This window comes from Xenopus tropicalis, chromosome 7 (genome assembly GCF_000004195.4).
Source record: "Xenopus tropicalis strain Nigerian chromosome 7, UCB_Xtro_10.0, whole genome shotgun sequence".
Classification (NCBI taxonomy): Eukaryota; Metazoa; Chordata; class Amphibia; order Anura; family Pipidae; genus Xenopus; species Xenopus tropicalis.
Window position 1 is genome coordinate 103820676 of NC_030683.2, and position 23709 is coordinate 103844384.

The 23709-nt window shown below is 38.9% G+C and overlaps 2 protein-coding genes across 3 annotated transcripts; both read right to left on the reverse strand.

The window, feature by feature from the left end:
• Window positions 1-291: 291 nt before the first annotated feature.
• LOC100498331 (glutathione S-transferase omega-1) lies at window positions 292-13651 on the reverse strand. Of its 2 annotated transcripts, none has more exons than XM_031905380.1 (8): window positions 13516-13651; window positions 7682-7774; window positions 6213-6289; window positions 4084-4192; window positions 3422-3644; window positions 2478-2579; window positions 1071-1177; window positions 292-540 (listed from the first exon to the last, which is right to left on the reverse strand). In XM_031905380.1, exons 2-8 carry the CDS (start codon window positions 7711-7713, stop codon window positions 387-389), a joined length of 804 nt encoding a protein of 267 aa, XP_031761240.1. In that variant the 5' UTR covers window positions 7714-7774; window positions 13516-13651; the 3' UTR covers window positions 292-386. The 2 variants fall into 2 exon arrangements, with proteins under 2 accessions (XP_031761240.1, XP_017951203.2); XM_018095714.2 differs by lacking the exon at window positions 13516-13651 and adding an exon at window positions 11914-12011.
• A 3170-nt stretch (window positions 13652-16821) lies between these two features.
• On the reverse strand, window positions 16822-21994 carry LOC100498493 (toll-like receptor12). The gene is made up of 2 exons (XM_002941824.5): window positions 21861-21994; window positions 16822-19921 (listed from the first exon to the last, which is right to left on the reverse strand). The coding sequence occupies exon 2, from the start codon at window positions 19903-19905 to the stop codon at window positions 17095-17097; it is 2811 nt and encodes a 936-aa protein (XP_002941870.2). The 5' UTR covers window positions 19906-19921; window positions 21861-21994; the 3' UTR covers window positions 16822-17094.
• Window positions 21995-23709: the final 1715 nt, after the last annotated feature.

Genomic DNA, 23709 nt, shown 5'->3' on the forward strand with positions numbered 1-23709 from the left:
CCATGCACTTAGTTGCAGGTCCAGGGTTACAGTAGCTCCAGGGTTCCCCTAGCTTTATCAGATGAGGCGGGTGATCATAATGGCAACCTTGAAAGTGCAGGAGTGTGTTTGGATGCAAGAACCTTAATGAATTACAATATGTGCTTCCCATGAAAGAATCCATTTATTGTGCCCCTGCCTAGAAGAAGCCACTGATGAGTTGCTCTAGGTGTCTCTATAGTAGTAAAGATGCAAGTCTACATTCTGGACTTTGCTCATTTTATCTCAGGGTGAATGATAACGACAGAAAAATATTGCACAAGTCATACGAGAAGTATTTATTAGAATACATTATTGGAATTGTATTCAGTGAATACCTTTGCATTCAGTTTAGAAGGCCACTATTATTAAATGCCATAGTCAACTGCTTCTGGAATTCCCTGGAGGTAAAGTTTAAAGAAACCTTCTTGAACCTCTGGCTTAGTAAATGTGGCCTTGACTGCTGGGTCCTGCAACATGAGCTGGTACCACTGGTGGAGGTGGGGGGTTTTCTCCAAACAGCTGTGGGAGGCAAGCAGAAAGCAGAAATGAGTGCATTGTGACTTGGAACTGATAACACTATTTTCTCCTTAGTAAAAGTCTTTGCTCTAAGGATCCAAATATTATTGTCTCTCTCTCTCTATATATATATATACCTTTATTTAGGTGTATATATATATATATATATATATATATATATAACGGTAATTCCTATATATAGTATTTACCTTTATCCTAGTGCTGCTGCATTGAAAATGAGATAAATGCAGTTCAGATATCCTGACACCCGGATGCCCTACTCTGCTATTGTTTCATATGAGCACTTAAATCAAAGGGCGACTGGATGCACTGCTCATATTCCAAATAGTGCCTGGAAAATCTCTATTTAGGACAGTGCTAAGGCTAAATTCTCAAAGAGAAACACAGAGCCCAAATTGAGCCTTAATTCAGCACTCTCTATGTATCCACTATACAAATTATTTTATTCATTAAGTGCAATCGAAAAAAACACTATATAATACAAAAGAAAATTTTAATGTTATTTCTCTTACTCTTTCACTCCAAATATGCTAAATCGCTCAAAAATGGGCCACATCATGTAGTCAGCCATAGAGACGCTGCTTCCGCCAACGTAAGGAGTGTTCAGTTTAGACACAATCTAGGAATAGATAAGGAAATAATCATCAGTACAGGTATGGGACCTGTTATCCAGAATGCTCGGGACATGGGGTTTTCCGGCTATGGGGTCTTTCCGTAATTTGGATCTCCATAACTGAAGTCTGCAAAAAATCACTTAAATATTAAATAAACCGAATAGGATTGTTTTGTCTCCAATAAGGAGTAATTATATCTTAGTTGGGATCAAGTACAAGGTACTGTTTTATTATTACAGAGAAAAAGGGAATCATTTTTAAAAATGTGAATTATTTGCTTATAATGGAGTCTATGGGAGATGGCCTTTCCGTAATTCTGAACTTTCTGGATAATGGGTTTCCTGATAAGGGATCCCATACCTGTACTAACACTTGCCCCATAATCCTGACCCCCATCATTATTTTGTGTAAAGTAACCACTGCATACAGCAGGGATCCCCAAACTGGGAGCAACATCCAAGGGGTTGGGGAGCAACATTTTGGGGATCACTGATCTATAGTATAGGTTCTTTTACAAGTATTTCATTTCTTTAAAACAGAAAAGGTGAAAAAATTAAATTTATATTATAATTTTACCAAGGCAGTCATTAATTGTAGCTTGCCATTCATCAACAGTCCAGCAAATAAAGTTCTAGCAGAACTCTGTATAATGATTTCTACATGGGGGATGCTTGGCTGGTTTCTGGAATAGCTCCCATTTGTTGTGGATAAATAAATCTGTGCATAAATAAGCAGCCTAGCAAAGTGTTCCCTTTGCCTCATATCATTCTAAATGCCATATATTCCCTTTTCCTTGGAGCATGTGTATTGGTGTGAAGTAGTCCACCAATAAAATCATGAGATATAAAAGAAAATGAAAGGAGGACAAAAACAGAATAATAAAAGCGCTTGTGTCTATACTGTATATCTTGCTCTATATTGGCGCAGGATAATAGAAGTCACAGTGCAGAAAACTCAGGCATAGGGGAACCCTGTATTTTACACCTGCCCTTGTCCCTCTTAAAGAAGAAGAAAAGTCCTATTCGCCCCTGAGGGACTAGAATCGCTTACCCTGTTAGCAGAAAACTGCATTGGCCTGGGGTGCTTCCTTCTATCCAATATCTGCTTCTGTTTTTAGTGCAGTACGGGGTTAATTGAGTGGTAATTTAGCAAATGAGTCCGGCAAAAAGATTGGCCTTCTTCAGCCATCCCTGGCATAGCCCTGTGCGTGCTCCCAATGTTACGACATTTGCATACCAAGGTATATTAACAATGATAAATTCTGAAAATATTAATATTAAAAATGATACAAGGTAGTAAAGTTACCTCATCAAACAGAATCAGTTTCTTCAGGAACTCTGCCTTTAGTGCTGATGTATCTGCATTATTTTTTAATGCCCCCAGAATTTTAAACACCAGATTCTCAACCTGAAAAGAAGAGTGAGATTAGGCAAGAACCGCAGTGGGAGCTCTTATTACTAATATGTAGGTTGGAAGTGTGAATTTTTGGCAAAGACTGGAAGCAACAATATCCCATAATGACCTAAAATGACTGCATAAAAAATCCAGAAAAAAAGACACCCATTTGTAATACAAAGGGGATATAATCAGTGGTACATTAACAGGTGTGGGGATCAGATTTTGTAGTACAGGTATGGGACCCGTTATCCAGAATGCTCGGGACCAAGGGTATTCCTGATAAGGGTTTTTTCCGTAATTTGGATCTCCATACCATAAGTCTACTAAAAAATCAATAAAACCTTAATTAAACCAAATAGAGTTGTTTTGCATCCAATAAGGATTATTTACATCTTAGTTGGGATCAATTACAAGGAACTGATTTATTACTACAGAGAAAAGGGGAATCAGTTTTCAAATTCTGAATTATTTGGATAAAATGGAGTCTATAAAAGACAGGCTTTCTGTAATTCTGAGCTTTCTGGATAACGGGTTTCCGTATAAGGGATCCCATACCTGTATTGTGCAAAATCTCATGCTGTTGCGTGAAAAGATTTTGTAGGTCAGGTAAAATCTGACTATTTAGTGGGCTGCAAGGGGGCTGTTTTGACAGTACTTGGAACTCCAGGGCCCATTTTGAGTCCCAGTCTGGACCTGCTCCTGTGTAGGTTAGCCCTGGTTTCCAAGTGTCTCCTACCAATATCAGTCCCAGGTAAACATAATGCTACAATTACTGTTTAGTAAAACCAAAGGAAATGTTAACCTGTTGGTAAATATATTTAACAATATTTGCACATATAAGTGTTCCACACCTTGAAAAAATGTTCCAGCAACATCCTCTGTTGGGCTTTTTGGAATGGGTCCTCTGGAGTCAGTTTCTTCCCAGGAGACACCTCATCCAGATAATCACATACAATTAGAGACTCGTAGATCAGCTGCCCCTCGCTGGTCTCAATAGCTGGTACCAGGCCGAATGGACTTTTCTCAAAGAACCAGTCAGGTTTGTTCAGTGTATTGACATAAACCACTTCATAGCTTAAAAGAAAAAAAGTATAAATATTCTATAGCACAAAAACATGAATACTCGTTTTCACACAACTAATAAAATATCAATTCTATGAAACAACACTGTATTTTTACTGTAAAATTACTGAACCAATAAGAAGCAAGCATATTCATTGGCCTATGATTAAGTGCCCTAAAGGGCACGAAACGCGTCAGGCGTTCATTGTTTTAAACATGAAGGAATAAACTTTGGATTTTAGCAGTTTTCATGAGTCCGGAGTGCTTGATGTTCTACGTTCAACTTTGAAGCATATTCATTACCCAATAACATGAAGGTTTTTCACTTTTGATAATTATGCCCCATAGCATGCAATAAGCCCACTTGCACTGGCTTGTTCATACTCCTAACTACAATAATACTGGAGAATTCCCTACGAATACAATTAGCTACATGGTTTTGCACTCTTACTTGATTTCTCTGGCAATTAAGACAAGTTGTGCCCTCTGTGCAAATGGGCAAAACCTCATCAGGTAGGCACGAATTAATCCATCAGGCACTGGGCCTGGAGCAGGGCTGCCTAAAAAAATAAATTAAATAAGTTAGTAAACAAAAAATAGTAATAATTGGCCTCCCTGGGCATTGTATTAATAGTAGATTAGGTTGTTAGAGGCAGGTTTGTATATTTTTATGCAGTAACACTCAAGAAATCACATTGGTCTTCAACTAAATAATAATAATAGCTGCCTTTAGGAGGTGCCAGATCTGATTCTCAGTAGAATTCATGTAGACAACTGAGGGTCTGTATAAGTTCACGGTTTTGTTTTATTAGTATTAAAGGCGTTATGTGCTGGCAGGCCAGGAATGTGAATGATCAGCCCATGTACTGAGTGGATAGTGCTTTAGCCAGCTTGGGCAGACCAACTGCAAACCAATGGGATTGCAGGATGGACTGTAAAATCCATCTCATAGTGACATACTGTACATGTCCAGATGATGAGGCAGTATGACTGAGACCAACCAAACTGCCTGACTAATTCTGCCTTATTTATATTCAAACAAATTGTATCCTTCATCCAAGCAGGACAAGCTTTAAGGTTACTAAAGCACAGAAATAGTGACGTGGGCATCCCTGATAAATTAGAAAAGTAGCATATAAAGTATGGCATCTTCCCTTCCCATTGTACATGTAGGGGATCCTAAGAGTTAATAGTTCCCCTGCAGCTCAGGAAGCCCCTGGTGTGTAACCTATGCCCTGTGGGAGGGCAGTTGTCCCAGCTGCCCAGGGGTAGTGGACTGGTTTGTGGCCTTAGTTTATATAATTGGAGGGAGAAAAGGGAGTACCAGGGGCTCCAGTATCAAGCTTTGAGCTTTTGAGGTAATCAATTACTTTGGTGAATTTGGGGGCCCCATGGATAAGGTCAAGTTTGGCATAGAAAGCTTTAACCACTCAGGTCTACATTTCCTTTTATGAAGAAACAAGTCTGAGTGTTGTAGTTCAGCTTGAAAAACACTGCCTCCAACACCTCCGTGTAGGTCTCCAGCTGAGTAAGGCAATGGCAATGTAACAGTGCTCTGCCATATTACAGCTGGGCTAAAAGGGGGTTAATGTGTCTCCCCACACAAAATGGGGTTAAACATTAAAAATATCAAATTAAATGTAAATGTTTATGTTCCAAGTGTTTATACAGAAGCATAATGGCACATCTGCCTTTCAATCTTCTATACAGCAGCCCTGTTATTGAACTTTTTTTGCATGATGTAGACAATGATATTCTGACACAATTTGCAATTGGTCTTTTCTTATATTTTGTGTTTTTTTAATTATTTAGCTTTTTTGTTCAACAGCTCCCTAATGTGACATTTCAGCAGCTATCCGAATTCTAGGGTCTTATTAACCTTAGCAACCAGACAGTGGTTTGAATGAGATTCTGGAAGATGAACAGTAGAGGCTCTGAACAAAAGTTTAGGAAGTAACAATAAAATTGTAGCCTCCCAGCGCAATCGTTTTTTGGATGCTGGGGTCGGTGACCCCCATTTGAAAGCTGGAAATAGAAAGAAGAAGGCAAATAATTCAAAAACTATAAAAAAAATCAAACCAACTGAAAAGGTGCAAAGAAAAGGTCATTCTATGACATACTAAAAGTTAAATAACCCCTTTCCGTAATTTGGATCTTCATACCTTAAGTCTCTTAAAAAATAATTTAAACATCATTTAAACCCAATAGGGGTTTTGCCTTCAATAAGGATTAATTATATCTTAGTTAGGATCAAGTACAAGGTACTGTTTTATTATTACAGAGAAAAAGGAAATCATTTTTATTATTATAATTAGTTGCTTATAATGGAGTCTATGGGAGATGGCCTTCCCGTAATTTGGAACTTTCGGGATAACGGGTTTCCGGATAAGGGATCCTATACCTGTATAACCAACTTATGGCACAACAGCTGTGGAAAAATTTACAACATCTCTCCACTTTATCACCTAATGGTAGAATTCTCAGAGTTGTAGTCCTGCACAGCTGGAGAATCTAGTTCATATGTCCCACTAACAAATATCTCTGATGACCTAGCGCTTTGCAGTGCGGGTTATGAATTACCTTTAGCCAAGCTCTTTGTGGATCCGGCCATTATAGGAGACTGATGGGCAGTGTAGGCAGTTAGATGTAAGATCACCCTGCAGGGAAAGGGAAGTATGGGGGTTAGATTGGCATTAAGCATGCACTGCCCACCCAGCTCTCTAACAACCTTCCAGCAATGCACAAGACTTTATTGACTGAGCAGCTCCTATGGAGCCCTTATGTGTGTTTGCCCTGCCTTTTCCCACCCTACACCACCCACTGTGTAATGTAATATTTTCCTTTACATTAGAACTCTAAAGAGTAGCCTATATGTGTGTATTACTAGCCAGGCAAACACATGGTATAATGGCCTAGTTAATTATTTTTGGAGGCCACAAAGCCATGGATGATTGTGCAGTTTGGTGAGACATTTACTTAACTGCATGGAATATCAGCAGGGGTAACCAGCAGAGATGTGTATTGATATATACACCAGTCCCACTAGTGGTTTCCCATAGTAATGCCTTTTCATTGATATACACAGAAATCCATAGATACCCATGTGGTACAGCACTGCTTCCCCAGAAATCCATAGATACCCATGTGGTACAGCACTGCTTCCCCAGAAATCCATAGATACCCATGTGGTACAGCACTGCTTCCCCAGAAATCCATAGATACCCATGTGGTACAGCACTGCTTCCCCTTGGACTCTACAGAGCATCACTGTCTGCAGGTGTTCCCCACAATACATTAAATCCGAGACCAGAGATCCCCAAACTTTATTATGAACCACATTCAAATATAAAAAGATTTGGGGAGCAGTACAGGTATGAAGATAATAGGGAGCCAAAACATGCTGTGATTGGGTATTTCATAGCCCCTATATGGGCTGGAAGCCTACAGTAGGCAGTTTGGCAGTGCACTTACTTTTTATTCAACCAAAACGTGCCTGTCTAGATTCTGGTTACAACTGAAGCTAATAGTGAGAGTAATCTATAGTAGAAAACTTATTGTAGCACAAGGAAATAAGTTTTAAGTGTGCCAGTGACCCCTTCATTTTTATTGAAGAATGGAAAAAAATGTTTTGGCAGGCACTTATTGAATAAATACATAGCAACAGAACATGTGGGTTCCACAAGAGATCATTGCTATTGGTAAAACATAACCAAACATACCAGCATTCCTTTATTTTGTGGAAAGCTTATACTAAAGCATATTCAAAAAGCAAGTCTTAAACGACATTTTGCAAACTGCTTTCCTTATGTGCTTTTATAGAAGCTTTACCATAGAATAAAGAACTGCTCATATATGTGGCTTTGTTTTATATGTAGTCGATGGCTTAGCCACACTGTTACTTAGTCAAAAGCCTGGGTGCAAACACAATAATAATTCTGATTTTTTGCATACCTGGAACTATAAAAAAACACTTTATTTTACTAGATCAGTGTTTCAGTCTTTTATCAAGATACTAGAATAGGAATAGTAAAAACATTTTATAGACTCACCCTCCAGTGATCCACCACCAAGTCACTCCCATTTTTCAAGAGTGTGTTAAAGTCAGTTCAAGTAGACACTCAGCGGTCCCACTTAAAGACAATCTAAAAACCAGTAAAGTAATTTAGCAAGTATGTAAATATAAAAATATCATAAAATCATGAAAAACGTGTGATAAAGTTTTATACAGAATGCAAAGATTATACTTGAAAATGTGCCATATCTAATACCTACAAAATAAAAATAAAGGTAGAATATGCACTTACAGCAACTGTATTATCTAGATACCAGTAATGGAGCAAATACTCATTTAATCCCCTGGGGCGGTGCTGTCCAACTGGTGACCCACATCTATGGTGATTATTTCCTCCCCTGTCTGAGGGAGCACACAGGCCATCAAAAAATGGTGTCACAAGGGCAAAGTTTAAAAAAAGGACAATATTTACTGATAGATATATATTTCATTTTAGTAAAATTCTTTAATAGGCCACTTATAATATTTACTATCTGTTGGTTACGTTTTCATTCTGGGGTATAATTTCCTTTTAAGTTTGGCTTCTGCAAATGCTTGCCATGTGTAAGCTTTAAAACGGTATCACTATCGAGATTAACTGGTTATTGCAGTGTACGTTCCTCAGTCTTTCCTATCACAGCCCACAGCATTCACACCTCTGGGAGTTCCAGTTGTCACCACTCTGCAGAATTACAATGTCATTGTGATTGGATTAGTTTATGTACCGAGGACTTTCCCTCACCAGAAGAAGATGCTCGGATGAGTAGTAAAATATCTTAATTAAATAATTACTCAGCAAGTCCAGTTGCTTTATATTTACTTCTACTAGATATACAATGACTTGGGTGGATGAAAACCTTTATAGTCATTATAATTCTATATGGCGGGTGCAGCTGTATTTATGCCACTGGCTGAAACTAGAATGTGCTGTGTCACTGAGAGAAGCTCTTTGAATAGTTCTTCACATACTGTTATCCACTAAGGGGCTGATTTACTAAGACACGATTTCGAATCCGAATTGGAAAAATTCAGATTGGAAACGAACATTTTGCGACTTTTTCGTATTATTTGCGATTTTTCCGGCGTCTGTACGATTTTTGCGAAAAAACGCAAGTTTTTCGTAGCCATTACGAAAGTTTTCGCAAAAATCGTAAAGACACCGAAAAAATCGCAAAAAATACGAAAAAATCGCAAAATTACCGATCATTACGAAAAAAACGCAATTGGACGCATTCGGCCCGTTCGTGGGTTAGTAAATGTGCCCCTAAGTGTTAGTGTTATGACTGTGGTGATGACTGGGATTGTTTAATTGCAAACTACATTGTAAAACTCTGCAGAAGTAATGCTGAGAAGCAGCTGCTGTAAAGTGCGAAGTCATTGAGTCCTAAGGGCACATTTACTAATCCACGAACGTCCGAAAAGCGTCCGAATGCGTTTTTTCGTAATGATCTGTATTTTGCGACTTTTTTGCGAATTGTCGCTAATTTTTCGAGCGCTCAATACGAAAAAGTCGCAACAATTCGCGAAAGTCGTAATGGCTACGAAAAAGTCGCGACGGTGAGGAAAAAATACGAAAAAGTCGCAAACTGTTCGTTTCCAATCCGATTTTTTCCCATTCGGGATTCGGATTCGTGGATTAGTAAATCAGCCCCCTAGTGTACAGTTCCCTGGGAATTAGTGCTATAAACACCCAATTATGCATTTTCAGTCCAGACATTTTTAGGGGGAGTACGTGTGACTTTGTTGGATTTATTTTATAACCTGAGATGTGTTGGAATCGATCTAGTGGAAATACTTTCTTTAAACAATGCTTCCTTTTAGATAAATGCATACAGGTCATATTCTCTATTAAGCCCCCGTGGATGTAATGTCTGCAAATTGTGAATCCATAACTTCTCTCGTTTCTGGAGTTGTAAGAGTCTGTTGCCCCTCCGACATGCGTGGGCAACATACTCTATCGCAAGAAACCTCAGTGCAGCCGCTGTATGGTGAGCTGTGCAAAAATGTCACTTAACCACTTCCTTCGTGATAGTGGGTTTGTGCTGACTGATCCGATCACGAACAGGTTGGATCGTCTCTCCTACGTACGCCAGACCGCATGGGCACCTGAGCATATATACTACATATTCAGAGTCACATGTATAGTGACCTTTAATAGCAAACTAGAGATGTAGCGAACTGTTCGCCGGTGAACTAATTCGCGCGAACATCGGGTGTTCGTGGCGTTTTTCCGCTGCGTTTTTTCTCGGCCTAAAAACGCTGCACAAGCCACACATGGCGTTTTTCAGCAAATCTCGTTTCCATGGTGCTAATTGTCAACAAAGTATTTTTCAGAGAAATTTTTGCCCTTGATCCCTCTCCTGCATGCCACTGTCCAGGTCGTGGCACCCTTTAAACAACTTTAAAATCAGTTTTCTGGCCAGAAATGGCTTTTCTAGGTTTTTAAGTACGCCTTCCCATTGAAGTCTATGGGGTTCGCAAAGTTCGCGAATATTCGCACTTTTTGGCATAAGTTCGTGAACGGGTTCGCAAACTTTTTTTTTGAGGTTCGCTACATCGCTATAGCAAACATGCGACCAGAGTAGGGATGAGTGAAAGAATCTGTGCGTATTACACTTGAGCACTGGTTACACCTACCACAAGGGTACATCCCATTCTTTAGGGGCATTACATTTGGTACCCAGATCAGCTCTCACCAATCTGTCACGCAGATTACGGGGGCGCCTATAAGATAACAAAGGTGGTACCTTAAATTACTCGACATCAGGGTATGCCCTTTGTAAAAGTGGCCAATCCTTATTGATAATTTGATGTATCTTGCGCATGTTCTGCTCAATGCAGTAAAGATTTTTTTCTTTTTTGATTTAAATGAGTCTGGACCTTTTGGTTTCTTTCTTTCTATATGTATTGTCCGTGAGTTCGGACTAGGTCTTAAGACTGGTACATTAGCTCCACTTCAGTTTGTACAATTATATATAGAGCACAAGGGGGGGTGCAAAAAGATTTTGTACTCTTCAGTTAAAAATACAAATTGATGCTCCCATCTAAACTTTGCCTTTAAGCATTGAGCAATAAAAATAATTTATTGATTGGTGTTACTATAATATGTTGGAGTATATGAACATTTGCTTAGTGGTTGAGCGAGAGTGTATCCATCCTATTTATAGGGACATAAGCCAAACTTAAAACTCCAATACCATCTCTCCAAAGTAAGAATCCCAGTCTTAACTGTAGATGTATAATGGAGCTTTTTCCATGTGTCTGTGAAGATTTTCTTCCTCCAGTTCATTATATACAGTACCTAGTAGTCTAAAGCAACTGGACTTGCTGACTAATCCTAAAGTAGAGCAAAGCTGAATTTCATCTGTAGATCTATAGGGAGTTTACCTTTAAGAAAAATTGTATCATACTTACTGTGATTTTCCCTTCATGTGCAGCTCCATGATCAGCACCTACTGGGCTTAGCCCCTACCCACTGCTCCAATCAGAAGGACCCTCTCCAAAGCTTTAGAAGCCCAAAGCCACCCCAAATCTGGTGTCTAGTCACCAAACTACCAAAAAGGGAATATGAATCTGCTGACATGGAGTGGTACAGGAAAGGCAAGTATAATGCAAGGTTCCTTTTTCCCTGTCCAACTCCATGTCGACACTTACTAGGACGAAGAAAGCTAACAGCTCAAAATGGGAAGGTTAAACGTTCCTAAAAATGATGTATGGATAACATAATGCAACCACCTTCCATATAAATCCCAACAAGAAGGAAACTTCCACTAGTCAATGCACAAACGCCAATAAATGTTTCACTGGGATGCCAAATGGGTGTCAAATGTTAGGCACTCCCCCATAATCGAATGTAAAATGTATAGCTTGGCTGTTGCATTTAAGCAAGTGCACAATACACAGTCTGTTCCATGAGTAATCTATGCCTTTAATTTGAGCATTGCTTAAACATGACCCAGGGCCTTCAGATCAGTGAAGTGTGCGCCACATACATGCATGTTTAAAACAAACCTTTCCTTTTTGTTGTTGCCTTAGCCAACACCAAAATGTTTTTGCATGTTACATTACCTGGCACTAGATCCAGTGAAATGTTTAGCTGTTTATCTGCACAATCAGATTTGGTTGTTACGTTACGCAAGTCTGAGAACACTCTGCTGAAGAACCAAGTGCCCTACATTCTCCAACAGACCATCAGTTTAGCATAGAAAGCCTTACCTGATACTCACTTACCTTATAAGTATCTTTCTGAGCTGCTAAGGAAGATATTGGAAGGAGAACCTTCTTATTATCTACATTTGTATGCTGCAAGCCATAAGGATCATATGATTACCTACAAGTGAATGCTGCAAGCCATAAGGATCATATGATTACCTACAAGTGAATGCTGCAAGCCATAGGGATCATATGATTACCTACAAGTGAATGCTGCAAGCCATAGGGGTCATATGATTACCTACAATTGAATGCTGCAAGCCGAAGGGCTCATATGATTACCTAAAGTTGAAAGCTGCAGGCCTGTGGGATCATATGATTATCTAAAGTTGAATTCTGCCAGAGGAATCATGTTATTTACCTACAGCTAGTATCTGCACAGACAGGCATTGCCTTGGGAAAGTCTTCAGAGAGAAGCAGCTGGCCATATCGCTCAGTCCCCTTAAAAAACATGCCTCAATTTAGAGATGTCTAACCGCCGCCACCCTTCTCATCTATTAAAATCATTAGGGTATAGGGGCCACATAGAATCTATGGTGCCAGATGCTTGGCAAACAGGTTAGTAGGACCATCATTGGGCCCCATGCATGGACCAATAACCTCCCCATGTGGTCTGGAGTCAACAGCTTTATATAAGAACAAGGTTCCTGTCATCATACACAGAACAGAACCCTACCCTATCATTATACACAGAACAGAACCCTACCCTATCATTATACACAGAACAGAACCCTACCCAATCATCATACAGAACAGAACCCTACCCTATCATCACACACAGAACAGACTCCTACCCTATCATCATACACAGAACCCTACCCAATCATCATACAAAGAACCCTACCCTATCATCATACACAGAACCCTTCCCTATCATCATACACAGAACCCTACCCTATCATCATACACAGAACCCTACCCAATCATCATACAAAGAACCCTACCCTATCATCATACACAGAACCCTACCCTATCATCATACACAGAACCCTTCCCTATCATCATACACAGAACCCTACCCTATCATCATACACAGAACCCTTCCCTATCATCATACACAGAACCCTACCCAATCATCATACAAAGAACCCTTCCCTATCATCATACACAGAACCCTACCCTATCATCATACACAGAACCCTACCATATCGTCATACACAGAACCCTACCATATCGTCATACACAGAACCCTACCATATCATCATACACAGAACCCCACCCTATCATCATACACAGAACCCTACCCAATCATCATACAAAGAACCCTTCCCTATCATCATACACAGAACCCTACCCTATCATCATACACAGAACCCTACCATATCGTCATACACAGAACCCTACCATATCGTCATACACAGAACCCTACCATATCATCATACACAGAACCCCACCCTATCATCATACACAGAACCCCACCCTATCATCATACACAGAACCCTACCCTATCATCATACACAGAACAAACGTGCTGAGAAGCAACTGCTGAGTCACTGAGAGCAGCTCAATGCTAATTGTTATATAAGAACCAGTGGTATAAATGTGGTATCTGTAAAATAATAATAATAGTGGGGTTACATTACATATTTACATTTCAGGATTGCTTTACTGCATACTCACCCTACACAGAAGTCAGGGAACAAGAATTCCTAAGCACCCTCTAATTCCTTTATCCCTGTTTCCATGACAGCGCTATGATTGCACTTCATTTGCTTCAACAGCTCCTTTATAGTATGTAGTTGGTTCCTAGAACATTTGTACTCTTAACTACTAATTCCACTGGTACTCTGACATAAGGCAGATTTACTGAGCTGAACATCCCCTATTAAGCACTATCCCTAAACACTAGCTTAGTCATTTGTTCTCTGCACTGCATTTGCTCTAATAGCTTATGTATGGCTTGCAGTTGCAAAAGAGGCCCCCATTACATCAAGGTCACAAAGTCAGTAATCACTTAAGCCCCATAAAAGGTACAGGCAGAAAAAATTAAGAAAAAAAAGAGACAATGAAAAATATTAGAGTGGTAGTTCACCTTTAAATGAACTTTTAGTATGATGCAGAAAATGATATTCTAAAACAATTTGCAGTTGGTTTTTAATAATATTATTATTATATATTATACATGCACGCTCCAATCTCAAACTAGCTGACATGATTTTTAAAAACTTAAGTTAGTAGTTCCAGCTTTACAGAGGATTTTCAGCCTGTCTTGTTCTCCCTCCTTGTTTGCATTCCTGCTGCATTCAGAATCGGGGATAGAGGGTGTGTGGCTAGTATCTCTCTGCGTTATTTATTTCTCTAAGTGCCGCGAGCAGTGAAGGCCAGGTTGTCGGCCATCAGTAGCCCCCCATCTTCTGTTCTGCTGATTCACTGTACATGCTCTGTGCTGCTGTCACTTACCTGAGCTTAGAGTCACACCCACCATATAAAGTGCATACATATGTATTTATTCATACAATATATATATATATTTATATGTTCTAAATATAAAGTATATTGTACATTGGTCCCTAAGGTCAGCAGAAAAGAAGATGAGGAGCTACTGGGGCATCTTTAGAGGCACAGATCTTCCCTGCTAAAGGGCTGTGGTTGCTTTGGGCTGGTACAGAAGCCTAAAACATATGCAACAGTTTTGCCCTACTTCTTTAGTTTAGCTTTAGTTCTTTAACATTTGCTTCAGTAAATAGTGAAAATGGTGGCACAAGCTACAATACATTGTGGCCAAAACTGACGGAACATCAGCCTATATATGCAGTCAAGAAAAAGGGAAAGTTGTGCAATGAGGCTGTGACCACAAAATACATATAAACAACCGCAAAAAAATCCTCTGCACTCACCCATTATCAATATGTAGAAATAGGACATTAGGACATTTCTGTGCATTCAGCTACTAAGAAATGCCTTCCCTCCCCACCCCAAAAAAGAGTGATGGGTGAGTGCAGAGGATTTTTTTGCTGTTGTTTATATGTATTTTGTGGTCACAGCCTCATTGCACCCCCGCCTAATGGTTTATAATTTAGTGGTTGAGCACAACTTTCCCTTTTTCTTGTGTTATTGTTTATACAGGAGCAGTGGCCAGCTCCATGTTGTAGCCCCCACTATTCCCAGCTACAGTCAGGTGATCCCAATGGAGCCAATAAAAGGGCAACCATATGGGAGTTTTAACCTTATAAGCAAGCATGTTGCAGGTAAAACTTAGTCCCTTTGCTCAGTACTAATCTTAAATTACTTATATAGGTCAGTCAGTGTAGGACTGGCCAGAAGGGATGACTTTGACGTAGTTGGCCATCTTGAAGTATATTGCAATGTACGGACAAACAATCCCTCTTTTTGGGGTGGGGAGGGAAGGCATTTCTTAGTAGCTGAATGCACAGAAATGTCCTAATGTCCTATTTCTACATATTGATAATGGGTGAGTGCAGAGGATTTTTTGCGGTTGTTTATATATGCAGTCAAGCAGAATCCTAAATGGGGAATGTAATATGTATCGCTAACAGGAAAACGGTCGGAATGGGACAAAATGGTGCTTTGCGACAAATTTTGAGTTTGTTTAACAAACAGAAGGCTTGCAATCGTCTTCAAGCAAGTGTTAAACATTTGCAATTTAATAAATGTTTAGTGAACAGTATTACATTGAAACAGCACTAAACATTTGCAAAAATGCCATTTTATACAGTGCTTGCAATTTGTATTAACATCCCCCTTTAGATTCATCACGTCTCATGTAGAAATGTGGCAGTCACTTCACCTTCCTATCCACTATCTATTTCCATTTAAATGACTAGAAATGACGTTGGTCATGGCACACACTGGCACTGTCAGGCCAGGGTCACTTTGGAGCGCTTAGTACCTAGGAAGGAAATAATTACACTTTTTTTTAAAGAATAAACAGCAATATCAGCAGCATAAAAGTAAATATAGGAGTATACAGTATATACTGTACCAAGCACTACCTGGGGCTGCACCACAGTTGTCCTTCATATGTAAAAAGTTCAAAAAAGCTGTGCATTCACTTGATAATTCTTTATTATTTTGGCAACCAATATGCATATATATTCTTTTTAGTCAAGCACAAAAGGTGATAATGTAATAATGTACATTAGCAGGAAGCATTTACTGGTCTGCTGTTTAAAAATAACTTGGTTGCTACTGGTTAGGGTTGCTATCTTTTTTTTTAGTGAAAGCCTGCTGGTTCCAGAAAAGAAAACCCTTAGGGCTGTGGCACACGGGGAGATTAGTCAACACGCGACAAATCTTCCTTGTCGCGGGCGGCTAATCTCCCCGAAATGCCATCCAACCAGCTAAAATGTAAATCACCGTCAGGATGGCATACGCAGCTCTGCGATCTCGGCAAATAGCCGCACCGCGTATGCCATCCCACCGGCGATTTACATTTTAGCTGGTGGGATGGCATTTCGGGAGATTAGTCGTCCGCAACAAGGGAGATTTGTTGCACGGTGACTAATCTCCCCGTGTGCCACAGCTCTTAAAGGAACAGTAACACCAAAAAATGAAAGTGTATAAAAATAATTAATATATTATGTACTATTGCCCTGCACTGGTAAAAGTTGTGAGTTTGCTTCATAAACACTACTGCAGTTTATATAAATACCCTGCTGTGTAGCAACGGGGGCAGACATTTAAATTGAAAAAAGGAGAAAAGGCACAGGTTACTAAGCAGATAACAGATAAGTAGCATAGATTCCCATTGTATTCTTCACAGTTATCTGTTATCTTCTTATGTAACCTGTGCCTTTTCTCCTTTTTTCAATTTAAATGGCTGCCCCCATGGCTACACAACAGCTATTTCTATTAACTATAGTAGTCTTTCTGAAGCAAACACACAATTTTTACAAGTGCAGGGCAACAGTACATTATATTTTAATTATTTTAAAACATTTTTATTTTTTTAGTGTTACTGTTCCTTTAAGCCTATGGGCACAAGAGACTTTACATCTGTGGACCCTGGCTGTCTGACCACTCTGACAATAGTAGACAACAAACAGAACAGGGTAAACATCAATCTTTATCATTGTACAGGTCTGTATTAATTATATATTACTATCTTGTTCAGCAGGACATGGGTTACAATAGAGCAGTTAGCTCGGCCTGTAATATAAGAAAAAAAGCTATATGGGCCATAGATGTACAACCGTTGTCCATTCCGGTGCTATGACTACAATTCCCTATACAGCTCACTTAATCTTCCTTAGTTTCCAGAACTGTCATTCTCAGCCTCTCCCAGAATTCAGCTTGCTCATTCTCTTCCTGAGGCCAATCTATGTATGTTTTCTTTCTCACGATCCTTGCCAATCTGTGATATGCTGACAAATGGTAACCAGAAATGCTTTCCAAAAAAACTAAAATCAGATCATCGTTTTTCTCTGCAAGTAACTTATAGGTGGCCATCCTCATTTCTAAAGAGCACCAGTCACTCTGCAAATAATTGTAACTAATTAAGCAGATGGTCTTCCTGCTCTTGTAGATACTATCCATTATGTTATCCACAATATCTTTTCCAACCAGAAAATCCCTATTGTGCAAACACAGTTTTATAGTATTTCTCCCTTTTTCTTCCAAATTAGGGACAAGGTAGTTTACCACCCAGCCTTGATCCCTGCTGCAGTAAGACACAAAGGCATCGTATTCATATGCAATGGGATTGTTTGTTTTACCCCGAAGTTTCTTCAACCATATCTGAAATACGTAAAAAAGTTGGATGATATCTGAATTAAAAATATTGCAGAGCATAGTTAGCACAATAAACAGGAGCAGTGAAGTAAATGTTATTACAAACAGCATAAAATCTATTTCCTGTCTGCAGCTACTTTCACTGAAATTCACCAGGTTAAACTTCTTATTAAGCTGAAGGCAAAATAAAGAACAGATCCCTGATACAAATGTGTGTTTGTCTTCTAGTGCCCAGGTAACAAACCAAGAATTATCACAATCGCATTGGAACGTAACATCAATAAAATAGATGAATTCCAATGGACTCAGTGTATTCTGTAATCCTGGGTCGACTGCTAGAATCATTTGATTCTTCATTACAAGAACTCTCAGGGATCTCATGTCCTTGAGAAGCGCGGTGGTCATGTATTTAAATCCACAGTTGAAAAGCTTGAGAACTTCCAGTTTGTGCAGCTTATGGAAAAGATCATTTGGGGGAACATTCGGGTCAAGGGCTGTTGCAAGGTTTTCTACTTCTAGACTTCTCAGATTAGCAATATTTGAAAAATTGACATTTCTAGTCAAAGGGGCACCGCTAAAATGGTACTGTATATTCTCCAGATTCTCAAAGTGCTCCAGCTGGTAACCATAATGTGAGCATGAAATTAATCCATTGTTGTTAATTACTTTCAATTCTCTTAAAGTGGAAAAAAATTGATGGCCGCACTTAATATCTAATTCGACATGACTTCCATTCACGCTCAGTGATTTCAGAGAGGAAGCTGCAGTTTCATTCATAAACACAGTTATATATTTACCAGTTGTTTGGATGTCTAATGTCTCTGTGTTTGGAAACAATTCAAAACTAACAGAAACGGACACAAAGCCAATTTTCACTAGGCGGAGTTTGGTTTGCCATTTTAAAGAGTATCTTTGCATACTTTCCATCACATTGTTTTGTAAATAGAGTTCCATTAAATTAGAAAGCCCTGATAGAGAGCTAATTTGTAAAGAGGTAAGTCTGTTATTTCTTAGATCTAACACTCGCAAATCATTCAGCCCCCAAAATGCTGATTCTTCAATGTGTTCAATGCCATTCCTAGCGAGAAGTAAATCTGTAAGCTTAGTCATACAAAAGAATTGCTTGTTTTTCAAAACAGTGATTCTATTGCCAATGAAATACAGTGCTTCTACACTTGATGTAAAATTATCTTGATATGATAAAGGGCATAGATTCATATGAAGCAGGCTATAAGACAAATGCAATTCTTTTAACTTTGGTAATGTGTAGAGTAGGTCAGGGTCAACAATATGTATATGATTATGGTTTAAGTTAAGGAATTCAAGAGAAGAGCAACCTAAAAAGTCTTTTGTGTAGATTCCAGAGAATCGGTTGACTGGTGCACTGAGTGATTTAAGCTGAAATCTTTGAGCTATCGAGCACAACGTATGTGTTTTGTTAATTGCACGTCTACATGCAGATGTAAGACTCAAACTTTTTAAGTTCTCTACTCCAGCGTTCAATATGTCTTCCAAATTTAACTTTGTAAAACCAAGATTTAAAAGATGTATACCAAATCTCGCTAAGGCGTTTTGCTGGATGAGAATTAAGGGATTTTTTTCCAAAACAAGCTCTGTTATGTTTGGCAGACTTATATTTAGATCGTGCTGAAGACTGACACGCTCTATTTTGTTAGAACCCACATCTAAGTTATGTATAAAGATGAGGTTTTGGAAGATATGAAACACATGAAACAAGTCAGTGATGCAGTTTGTAGGAAGTGAAAGTGAATAGAGGGATGTAGAGAAAGGAAGATGTATGAGCATGCTTTTGACCAGTTTAAATCCTTCTATGCTGAGATCTCTCAAATAGTATAAATTGCTAAAGGCATCTGTGGGTATAGAGAGATTATTGCACTTTGAATGCCCGAGAAATGAGATTGCGAGAGATTCTAGACTTTCCAGTCCTTTGAAGGCATTTGGGTAAATTCTCACCAAAGGCATCTTCATGAACAAATATTTGATCCTCTTGAAGTTAGCAAAGGTGCCTCCTGGAATGAATGTGTTGCTGCCAGAAAGACAGAGGATATTAATTGTAGAAGGAACATCTGATATGTCAGCAGTTATATTTGTAATATTGCCACACAAAGCCAGGGAAGTTGCATTTTTATATAAAGAACAGCGAGTGGCAAACATGGGATCACGAAGTAGCATAGATCTATCTGCAACGTTGCATTTTTTTACAGTCCACCCAAAACTAATGGATGGCAAGAATAAAAGAATGCAGCCAATTAAATAGTAGCAGGTCTTCCAATGCTTTCGTTTGAAACACAAATCCATGGTCCACTCGATTTTCCTAAAATCAGAATAAGATAATATCATAAAGAATGCACTGTAAATGGAAAATAACTGTTACAATAAATGGCCAAATCTTCTATTAACACATGGATTTTTGGCTATGGAACATGCAAGTTTTCATGATTGTTTTCTTGTGGCAGTGATCAAATTGCTGGTACTTTCCCTTGATATTTTTTCATTCACTTAAAAGGGAAGAGGCATGGGTTGCTTAAACACACACTGCTTCTGGATGACCTGTGGCAATCAGGCATGTATGGATTTGCCACCTCAAATAACAATGTTAAAAATGGCGTGTGTGCCATAGCCCTTATTGTTCATGGTTTAAGATCAGTCAACAAAATAATTTTTATTGGATCAGCACATGTTTCAAGAGTAAGGTTTGTACCCACAGAATTAACCTTTATGGCTTTTGGCCCATCTGGAAAATATAAGCAGACAAGTAAGTCTTTGTATGCAGGAAAATAGAGCAAATGGCCTTTATTATTATAATTATTATTATTAGCCTAAATATATACATCACCAAGATATTTCACATTGTTTTCCAAACATTATTCACCATTCACATCAGTCGCTGCCCCAGTGATGCTTACAATCTAGTGTCCCTATCATACAAGCACAATGGTGAGTGTCATTAGGAGCCTGTTATCCTGCCTTTATGATCTTGGAGTGAGGGGTGAAATCCATGCAAGCACTACATACAAACTTCTTGCTGACTGAGCCCTGGATGGAGTTTTAACTATGAACCCATAATTAGCAATGGTTACCACTGGCATACTATGCAATCCAAACCTGCATTTATAGACAATATTCTGTGTGTTAGATAACCACATCACAACCCCCCATTTATTATCTAAGACAGTGCTGTCCAACTGTGGCCCTCCAAGATATATTTAAATCCATATGCCTGCCCATGGGATCCATAGACTGTTTTCTAAAATATGACCATAATATTAGCAAATTTGCCCACAGTTAATTGGCTCCTGATAAAAATAGCCCTAGTGTGTGATAGGGACCTTTGATTATAAGCTCCACTAGTGCAGGGGCTAATGTGAATGATGTATAATCTCTGGAATGATTTGTGGAAATATCTATATACATGATGCAAAGAAGTGCTAGGGAGCATAAATATAAACTAAGTATGGCTCCTGCCACACACATTGTACTAAAATTATTTCTATTGTCCCTGTAATAATAAAACAATACCTTTCATTTGATGGCAACTAACCTGCATGAATCCATAATGGTGGCAAAACAATCCTTTTGGGTTTAAATGATTATTAGCAGATTTAAGGTATGGTCATTTCAATTATGAAAATATTCCTTATCCAGAAAACCCCAGGTCCCAGACTTCCTAATAACTGAAGTGACAGCCATTACTACAATGGTAATATACCACCCAGGCATTAGTCTGCTTTTATTGCCTCCTGGCATTGACTTCCTTTACTTGGATGTAGTGACAAGGGTGGGTAACAAGAACCTACATCCAGGAAGAGGCTTTCTAAGGACACATATGATGGTCTAGTGCCTTTCTCACTTGTGTAAGTTGTAGAGATAAATGTCTACATGTACTCTAGTACAGTGTATCACAAAGAATAATTCAGAGGCTATTAAGGCGACAGGGTTTTAAACCACTAATGGCAGCGGAATCCAGGATGTAGCATTATATACAGCCATGCTATATTAGTTACATTTTATTAAGTGGCTTATATCACCTTTTTATGAAAAGAAATGCTGCTCTTGTTTCACTAAAATGAGGGATCTGCCCTGTAAATTGCTTAAATCATATATTACACCAATTTCAAACATAAATGCCTTGTCTGCAGCACAAATAAGACTCTAATACTTTGTTTTGCTATATATACGGAATGGGTCATTTTTAGTCCTCTAACACCAGTTATGATCCGGAAACTTGTAAAACCCACTTGAGGATTCCTTACCTTGAAAGATGAGCTCAGTGGCGGAAATGATTGCAACCTCTCTCTTCGCTGTTCTAACTACTTAAACTAAAAGCAGGAACAAAATGTTAGTATACGGCTGCTTTAGTCAGAATATCACTTTTCAGTAATACGTTCTGCTGCCCACCAGTTCTCTATAAAGAGATCACAGTCGAACGACTGGAGTATATCGTTGGGCTTATTCCTGTTCTGCTTTTAGTTTTGTTTCGTTGTTCTCATTTCATAACGCACAGTATTCTGATGTTCCCAACCTGAGAATATGTGACAACAACATTATTTTAATCATTAAAAAATGTATTGTTTTTAGTATGTATTACATCTGAAACACAACAAAACAAAGATATAAGCATTTACCCCAAACACTGACCTCAGGGCTGGGCTTTCTGGTGTATAAAGGTGACCAAACAGATATTCTACCCAGATCTCACACACTAGCCTTTAAGATAAACTCCTGCCAGTGCTCTAGCAGCAGCCCCAAAGTTTGGGAACCACTGTTCTACTCTAACATTCCACATAACAAGTGCTGTGGAGGTTTAATCCTTTTACTGCCAGCCAATTTGGTCACTTTCAGAAATTTGGTGCCAGACAGTTTTCAAACATTTTGCGCTTTAGATGTTGGTCTATCTTCTTCTATTCATACCTAAGAGGAAGGAAACTGATGTTCCAACTGAAGAAGTGTATCTCACAGCATGGCATTGTCAAGATTGTAATGTAAAATGTAGTGGCATCAATAATCTATAAGGCCTGTAATTAAGTGTCTGTGAACAAAAAATATGTAAAATGATTATGGTACTGCAATAAAGCTACTTTTGAATCTGCCTGAAGATTTGCTCAATGAGTGCCTGCTCTTCAAAAAAACAGTCAAATCTGCTCCCCTAGCTGAAGGCTCTGGCAGTGCACCTGAACCTCTCTTCTCCTTGTGGTGACTTGTTGGACATATCCGATAATTTTGCAAGTGTCATCTATAATGGCAAAAATGGCTGTGGCTTAAATAGCCAATACCAATAATTAGAAGGGACCTTGTAAAATTTGGTAATATAGTGCTTATCTGCAACACTGTACACTGTACACTGTAATAACAGAACATAAGTAAGAATCTTATAGATTAAGTGCTAAATTTTAAGAGATACAAGAAGGAGGTCCCTTCCCTGTAGAGCTTACAATCTAATTGGGAACGTAACATACAGGAGCAAGTAATGATGTCCTTTATCCGACTGTAATCCCTTTTTATGTGCTTTACACATCTGCACCATCCTTTCATATGCTACACTTCCCCCAAACACTATCAAAGCACCATGTGGAACACACTCAATCAAGTCTGGTGCAATGCCCCAGACTCGCAGCACAGGGAGAAACACCGAATCAAAGCACCATGTGGCACACACTCAATCGAACACCACGGCAGTGGTGGAGGTTAAACAGCCTTATTCATAAATACATCCGCTGCCCTGGTGTTCAATTGAATGCGTGCCACATGGTGCTTTGATTCGGCGTTTCTCCCTGTGCTGCGAGTCTGGGGCATTGCACCCGGACCACCCATAAGGAGCAGTGAGTGACCTGACTCTTTTAAAGATTTTTTATAGGTTTTCTGAGTTGTGAGGTTAATTGAACGGAGTAAACATTTCTAGTGAAAGGCTTGGGGCATGGGCACCCAAGCCCTCTATTTAATCTGGTGAGCTTGTCTCCATATTTATAAATTGTTTAAAATTTTAACTGGTAGCCAACAAGTTCCTTTATTTATATACTGTATATATATATATAAACCTAAGATAGGTTGGGAGCCTCTTTTTGGTATAGTAGTGTGTATATTTATAAACTATGCAGCTTATTG

Excerpts from the sequence above, each read along its gene's own strand:
- LOC100498493 (XM_002941824.5), bottom strand. The coding sequence starts at position 19,905 with ATGGATTTGTGTTTCAAACGAAAGCATTGGAAGACCTGCTACTATTTA.
- LOC100498331 (XM_031905380.1), bottom strand. The coding sequence starts at position 7,713 with ATGGGAGTGACTTGGTGGTGGATCACTGGAGG. Across the intron at positions 3,645-4,083 it reads TTAATTGCCAGAGAAATCAA|CTATGAAGTGGTTTATGTCA; the intron begins GTAAGAGTGCAA and ends TTTTCTTTTAAG. Across the intron at positions 1,178-2,477 it reads AACTGATTCTGTTTGATGAG|ATTGTGTCTAAACTGAACAC; the intron begins GTAACTTTACTA and ends ATCTATTCCTAG.